Raw genomic sequence first — 8,184 nt, 5'->3', positions numbered from 1 at the left:
TTCTCGCGGATGAATAAATATTCAGAACATTTAAAATACGGTATTCTGGAGCTGTTTATCAGTGAACTTCCTTAACCGGTTAACGCCCAGCGTCATATATTTAGGACAGTTCCTTTTTCAAAGACATTCATTGTGGTGGGAAACTTTTTTCAGTATTTTCATTTATCTGGATGAAAGGATTCTCAGATACCACAACGATTTAGTTATTTCTGATTAGATCTAGAATTCTAAGGAACAAGTACTTTTTGATGTATCAAAGACTTTTTGAATGCATTAACAGTAGAAAAACCAATTAATTTCGATAATATATTATACCACTTTTTCCATAAAATCACTTTTTGTATCATTTAAATTTATAAATTCGGGACAAAACGGGTTAAGGCCTGTTAAAAATATTCAATCTTTAGATTCATAATCTATTTCTGCATATATTAGTCTTATTTTAAATAATAAAAATATGTTTTTTATTTAGGAGAACTATAGAAAAAATCCTACATTGGATACAATTTTTTCTGTGATGGATGAGTACCTATATGAAGACGAAACATTTGAAGGTACCATTAGGCAATGGTGGCTGTTTTGGAGAAATATATATCTGGAAGATCTTGTAGATAATGGGTGTTCTTATTATCGCTACAACGGCTCCTTAACTACACCACCCTGCTCAGAGAATGTCACATGGTTGGTTTGCAAACCAATTAAATATGTTAAAAGATCCCAAGTACGTACTTTTTTCCATAATTGATAACAATTATTGTAACCAGAACGTGTCAACTGTCGAAAATTGCGCTTGCATGCGTTCTGTAAAACTAAAATTAGCAATTGAAATCCGCTGTTTCACGAAAAGGGTAAAAAAAGACATTTTCTTATGTCAGCTTTCACTTTAACATACCCTCCAACTTATGAGAATTTTGAAAATAATTCTTTCTAGTGGTAGCGAACCAAAGTAGAAATTTTTAAAACAAATGGATCTCTCATAAAACTTTTATCAGAACTTAAGAATCTAGCCATATGGCCTGCACTTTTATAAGTAATAGTGGACAAGTTACGCTAAAATTAATTTTTTTTAAATATTAAGACATTAATTTGAAAAGAAGATTTCTGAAACTACTGAAATTCCGTAGCAGTTGGAGGGTATGCTTTAATACATTGTTTTATATTATTTAAAAAAGTACATTTTGTTGCTTTTATACTTAAATGGGGAATTGCGTATAGGGAGTACAGATGGATAATGCTTATAGCAATAAATACTAAAGTATTTAAATGATTGTACTACAAGATTTTGTTTTAGAAAAACGCTAAACACAGTTTTATGGAAAAACTTTTTTCTTTATTTTTTAGATGAAACAGCTCTATTCATTGTATTCCGTAAGAAGAGGAACTGACAATGAAGATAAATGCCATCTTGTCAACAACTATCGACCGATTCAACCATTAAATGGACGCAAAGTTTATGCATAATTCATAAACAGATGATAAAAACTTAAAAAATTATTATTTTACATACAATTTGTAATGTATTAAAAATGTGTCCATTATATAACTGGAAAAAAAATCTTTTTGAGATCCTTCTCTAATTTGTGTTTTTAACTTGAGAAGAACTTATAAGCATAGGCGTAGAGTGTGGGGGGTGGGCACATTTTATTAGAAAACTTCATTTAGTTAGTCTAAGTTGTACGTATATGTTACAGTTATTGTGTATAATTCAGTTATTTCATAGTAATAACAATGTATTTCATTTAGTTAGTCTAAGTTGTACGTATATGTTACAGTTATTGTGTATAATTCAGTTATTTCATAGTAATAACAATGTATTTCATTTAGTTAGTCTAAGTTGTACGTATATGTTACAGTTATTGTGTATAATTCAGTTATTTCATAGTAATAACAATGTATTTCATTTAGTTAGTCTAAGTTGTACGTATATGTTACAGTTATTGTGTATAATTCAGTTATTTCATAGTAATAACAATGTATTTCATTTAGTTAGTCTAAGTTGTACGTATATGTTACAGTTATTGTGTATAATTCAGTTATTTCATAGTAATAACAATGTATTTCATTTAGTTAGTCTAAGTTGTACGTATATGTTACAGTTATTGTGTATAATTCAGTTATTTCATAGTAATAACAATGTATTTCATTTAGTTAGTCTAAGTTGTACGTATATGTTACAGTTATTGTGTATAATTCAGTTATTTCATAGTAATAACAATGTATTTCATTTAGTTAGTCTAAGTTGTACGTATATGTTACAGTTATTGTGTATAATTCAGTTATTTCATAGTAATAACAATGTATTTCATTTAGTTAGTCTAAGTTGTACGTATATGTTACAGTTATTGTGTATAATTCAGTTATTTCATAGTAATAACAATGTATTTCATTTAGTTAGTCTAAGTTGTACGTATATGTTACAGTTATTGTGTATAATTCAGTTATTTCATAGTAATAACAATGTATTTCATTTAGTTAGTCTAAGTTGTACGTATATGTTACAGTTATTGTGTATAATTCAGTTATTTCATAGTAATAACAATGTATTTCATTTAGTTAGTCTAAGTTGTACGTATATGTTACAGTTATTGTGTATAATTCAGTTATTTCATAGTAATAACAATGTATTTCATTTAGTTAGTCTAAGTTGTACGTATATGTTACAGTTATTGTGTATAATTCAGTTATTTCATAGTAATAACAATGTATTTCATTTAGTTAGTCTAAGTTGTACGTATATGTTACAGTTATTGTGTATAATTCAGTTATTTCATAGTAATAACAATGTATTTCATTTAGTTAGTCTAAGTTGTACGTATATGTTACAGTTATTGTGTATAATTCAGTTATTTCATAGTAATAACAATGTATTTCATTTAGTTAGTCTAAGTTGTACGTATATGTTACAGTTATTGTGTATAATTCAGTTATTTCATAGTAATAACAATGTATTTCATGAAATGACTAGACAAATCAGTTAAAGTATTTAATAGATGAAAAGTGTAATCTTTTATCTAGTTATTTTATGAAAAAAACTAATGATAGACCATCAAACTGAAAAATAAACCATTTCAAAGCTATTTTATAAATTTATTGATCATAAACAGCTAGAATTTCTTGAAAATACATTTCATCCCTAATTCGAATGATTAGTTGATAAATAATTAGGAAAAATAGGTGATATAATTTATTATTGCTCATATTAGTAACTACGTATAAATGCAGCAGGGTGAAGCGTACACACGTGTCATTTCAAAACAGCTAGCTGCTGGTCAGAACTGACTAAAAGCAGCTGGAACCGGTTCAAAGAACTTTCAAGAGCCGTATTTCCTACTTTAACGATCAAATAATCATTATTCTATAGAATACCTAGTTAAGTCGTTGAACTTAATAATTTTATATACTTTAACTGACTTGTCCAGTTATTTCATGAAATTCCTAGTTATTCTATAAAATAACGGATATTGCACTTTAACGGTAACATACATGCAGATTTTTTTTAATATGTATGCATATTTACGTATAAATGTATGTATAAAACTTATGAGACGTTTTTTAAAAACAAAAAGTGCTCCACCTGACGATACCCTTGTGCTTTCTATATAAAAAAGCACGTGTACTAATAAATAAATCCTTTGGTTAACAAACTATATTTTTCATTTCTCTCTTTCTTAATTTGATACTGTCACATTCTTTTTGAATCCAGTATTAAGGTTTCGAGTTGGCTTAGAATAAGAGCATTAATACAAATGAAAACAAAATGCGACGACCACTACATGTTATTTTGTAAAGAAAATGCATAAAAATCAAAACTTTGTCAAAACATTTGTAGCTGAGAAACTTATATCTAAAAGAAAGAAAAGAAGCTATATTCATTATTAATTATTAATCGATTATTAATTATTAATCAGATATTATTAAATGATAAATATTATTTGTAATTAAATGGGAGCTCTGACCAACATATTCAATTTTAATATATTTGAAACATACTTGCTTACTTTTACTGTTTCCATAGAAGTATTTCCCAAGTGGTTGTAAGAGACTAATTGCATTGCAATTGTAGATAAATTTAACTTTTAATAATTGCTATGGCTTACGCCCACTTTCATTTCTATTTCTTCCATTTCTATATTTATTTCTATTGACATTTCAAAACCAAAGCTTTCAGAAAGTTTGCTAACATTTTAAAAGCTTCATCACGAAAGAGCTAGAATAAACTGGCGTTGGTTATGAACTTTAAAATCATTTATATGCAGTAGTGTGAAAAAAAAGTTTTAATGAATAAAAAATATATACATTAAAACATTAACTTAGATACCACTAAAATAAGTTTTTTCAAAAAGCGTAGAAAGTTAGCAGTCCTGTATAACTTACTCTTACATATAAAATTCATTTATTTGCGTTTAGTGGAAGACAAAATCTTATAGAATTTTATTCATAAATTCTAGAATTAAAAGGAAATTTATAAGATTCGTTACCACTCTAAATATAAAAAAATACCACAATCCGTAGTTGTTGTCAGCTAAGTTTTACATGGTTGCTAGGAGCAGAAAAATTTAGTTTTAGTAGAATTTATATACTGATGTATAAATCTGGATTTTTAAACGATTTAAATAAAAATATGAGAATATAAATAAAAACCAAACAAATTTTTAAAATACGCATATTATCACAAACAGTACTTCATCAGGGGATACACTGCCATGCAAGGAAACATAACTGCTGAAGCCTTTCTGTAGTCAGTGGTTAAACCAAAAACTGACTGTGCGCCGCGGCCCCATAATGGAAAATAAAATAAGAATATATATTGGATATAGCATGTCATCGTCTAATTTATCTTTGATTCATTTTAGTTTTCACCCTTATTCCAAATTTGGATACCAATTTATCCAATTTTTTCAAACCTCACACTTTGTGACCATTTGAACCGATTTACTATCACTTTCCTTAATGATTACATTACCCATAATTTAATTACTTTTGATCCTATTATCGGGTTTAATTTTTTCTTTATAAAATTCAATAATTGCCTGCTATTTCACTCAAGTACTATATACAAGTACATATACACATTTCGATCGTCAATCCATTATTTATTTTAATATGTAAATAAATTTACTTAATGTGTGACATTTAAAAAAATATTTATATTATATATGCAAAAGTAATTAAGTTAAGGGTAATGTGATCATTAAGGAAAGTGGGAGTATAAAGCTATCGTGGGATAACAATAACCCAATTGGTTCAAATGGTTGAGGTATGAACAAATTGGATAAATTGGTATCACAAATAAGGGTGAAAACTAAACTAAAAACTAAAGTAAATCAAAGATAAAAGATAAATAAGACAATGAAATGCTAGATCCAGAAACAAGCTTAGCATTTGACACGTTATATGATGTTTGCAACTAAACAAACCCATACGCAAACCAGAAAATGATAAAATGTACTCACCACATACAGAAAAATTTGATTTAAAAAAAGCAACTAAATGAGAATTCATTGCTAAACGACAGAATCTTTTATTGATTTTCTAACTCATTTTCTTATTACATCAATTTTTAAAACACACGCATACACAAAAACAGATAATTGATTACGGAGTTACGAAAATTTTTTAAAGGAATGCTAAAGTTTGAGGAAAATTGGGCGACATAAGAATAGTTTTGAAATCTCATAAGCGTTTCACAATCAAAAGTGATACATTATAAAAAATGCAAAGGAAAGAAATTTAAAGGGTGATAAGATGAATACTGAAGAATTATTTAAATTATAAAAAATTATGATTTTCAAAGAACATTCAAAGGTATAAAAAGGTTGATATAAAGAACATTAAGTTACAGAAATTTATAATGATTCGAAGATTTTAAAATATTATATTAAATAAAAAAAAAGTGGGATGCGGGAGAAAGAATTAACTCCCTCGATACGGGCCAAAGTCCGTACCTCGGGGAAAGAAATGAGAGGGTACAACCCTTGGTGTAACAAACAAGTAGGCTCGAGAAAATATCTTAAAAAATTCGTTAACTGGTGAAGACCCAGGAAAGTGTTAGATAATTAAATTTAAAGAGAGGAGAGTTGGAAAATCAAATAAAAGAAATTGGTTTAGTAAGTCCCCCTTAAAAAAATTATTGGAGGAAAAAAGTCGAGTATAGAGGAGTAACTTCTCGCAGGAAGTGCAATGACCGCATTGACCAGCGAGGAAGAGCGAACAGAAAGTTAATATACTTCATGACAAGAAAAGGTAAATTTTGTCAGACAAGATGTTTAAAGAAAACTATATGTTGAAATTGTGAAAGCAAAACCCTAATTTAAAAAAATTATTTGGGAAATATCACATGAAATAAATTTAAACTGTTATATAAAATAAGGAAAGAAAGGTTTAAAAAATACTAAAAGATTAGATGCAAATAAAAGAGTAAAATTGTCACATTACGAAAAGTGTACATGTGACACAGAGAAATACAATTTAAAGCGAAAATAACTTAAGTCAAAAGTACACTAAGAAAAAACACTGGAAACAACACGTCTATATATAAGTATGTTGTGAAATAGCTTTACTATTAGAAAAATCTTCCTACTCAATTATTATTTTACTACAATTTTTTAATATTGTTTTCAGCAATTTTGCAGCAATACAATTCTTTTATTTTTTTTATTTCCAATGAGCTGCACAATCGGTCTTGCCGATGAGCAGACCTAGTGCGTTCTCCAGAGGTGGTATCCACTCTTTCAAGACCACCACAATGGGTAAGATACCGTTCGTCATGTGAATTTGGACGTCTAGTTTCTGCCACACTAGATGGCAGCACCGAGACTCTATTTGGATGCGAAAGTGCACTAGGAATTTAAGCAATACAATTATAAAGTAATCAATAGGAAGTCACTAAGGAAATTAATCTTAGCTTTTCGCAGTCAAATTTAGATCGACTGCAAAATTCTGTCTCAAGAAGTACATACTTCATTACGCAATGATGAAAAGATGTCTGTGTAAAAAGGGATAGGAGATCTACCCTTAATGTATAATTCAGATGTAGTACCGGTTAGGTCTACCTTTAATGTATAATTCAGTAGTAGTACCGGTTAGGTCTACCTTTAATGTATAATTCAGACGTAGTACCGGTTAGGTCTATCCGATACTTTTGCTGTAAGTTTGGATATGTATGAACTTCCTCTTTTACGATTCTGCCGTGTCTCTTTAGCGTGAAGCATTACCACTGAGTTAAAAAGAGTAAATACTCTTACACTTTCTCTTATAAAAGAAATTTTTCGCATTACTGTAAAATGATCATGAAAAGTTTGTGAATAGCCCTTCCACTGTTGTAAGCATTCTTTCTTTATTACATTTACTTTACACGTTGTATGTGGGCAAATTTTCTAAAAAAAATCTATTGTGTTAATTAGCCATTGTGTTAATTATCTATTCCAGCTAAAAAAAAATTCTCTACTGTTAATATTTATTCTAACCTATTCTCCGCTGACTCTACGTTTTGGTCTAAATAGTCCTTCTTAAAAAAGGTTATAGGAAATTAGCACTTAAATTGAGATGATAACTTCGGAAGTTTCTATTACTTTAGCTTTAAAAAAATTGACAGAGGGTAATTTGAGATCATGTTTGATAACTGCAGTTATTTGATAACTACAGTTATTTGCTAACTACAGTTATTTGATAACTGCAGTTTGATACCACGTGAAGACTTATGTGTACGTTACCTGACATCCGCGAGACATGCTGTGTGTACGATTGCCGTATTTGGCCGGCGTCAGCGTGATACCTTTTGATGACCGACCCAATCTACTTTAAATTACCACTGGCTAACATTCCAACGACCTGTATTAGGTTAACATAGAAATCTCCCACGGTTGACCCAGGAGCTCTCTCGTCTTCTCGATTGGGTTCAAATTTACAAGGCTACAGAGTTAAACATGTCGTAAACTCTCACGCCGGTTATGGAGCAAAATAAAGTAAAAATTATGTTTTGAATGCACTTCGTAAGTCAATTGCAATAACATTTATAATACTTGCAAAATCTCCAAATATAATGTTATGTAACACTTAGATTACAAAGTACAAACATAGATCACACAGCTTACCGACATGCAATGTACACACTTCTTGGCACAGTGCACAATTCAGTGTCCTCACTTCAGCGAGTGGCGTGCTGTAACGAAATGGTAAAAAAAA

At 29.2% G+C, this 8,184-nt stretch overlaps 1 protein-coding gene across 1 annotated transcript; it reads left to right on the top strand.

The window, feature by feature from the left end:
* Positions 1 to 467: 467 nt before the first annotated feature.
* On the top strand, positions 468 to 1,764 carry LOC147808718 (carbonic anhydrase 2-like). The gene is made up of 2 exons (XM_087165229.1): positions 468 to 721; positions 1,342 to 1,764. Exons 1-2 carry the CDS (start codon positions 518 to 520, stop codon positions 1,459 to 1,461), a joined length of 324 nt encoding a protein of 107 aa, XP_087021355.1. The 5' UTR covers positions 468 to 517; the 3' UTR covers positions 1,462 to 1,764.
* The last annotated feature ends 6,420 nt before the right edge of the window (positions 1,765 to 8,184 follow it).

This window comes from Parasteatoda tepidariorum, chromosome 5, assembly GCF_982258835.1.
Source record: "Parasteatoda tepidariorum strain Cologne lab strain chromosome 5, Ptep-v5.0, whole genome shotgun sequence".
NCBI lineage: Eukaryota > Metazoa > Arthropoda > Arachnida > Araneae > Theridiidae > Parasteatoda > Parasteatoda tepidariorum.
The sequence above is the reverse complement of the archived record's forward strand: the minus strand, read 5'-3'. Positions and strand labels throughout refer to the sequence as shown.

Bases quoted from the DNA above. Each gene is read 5' to 3' on its own strand.
- LOC147808718 (XM_087165229.1), top strand. From the start codon at position 518: ATGGATGAGTACCTATATGAAGACGAAACATTTGAAGGTACCATTAGG. The intron at 722-1,341 runs GTACGTACTTTT...TTTATTTTTTAG, and splicing joins AATATGTTAAAAGATCCCAA to ATGAAACAGCTCTATTCATT.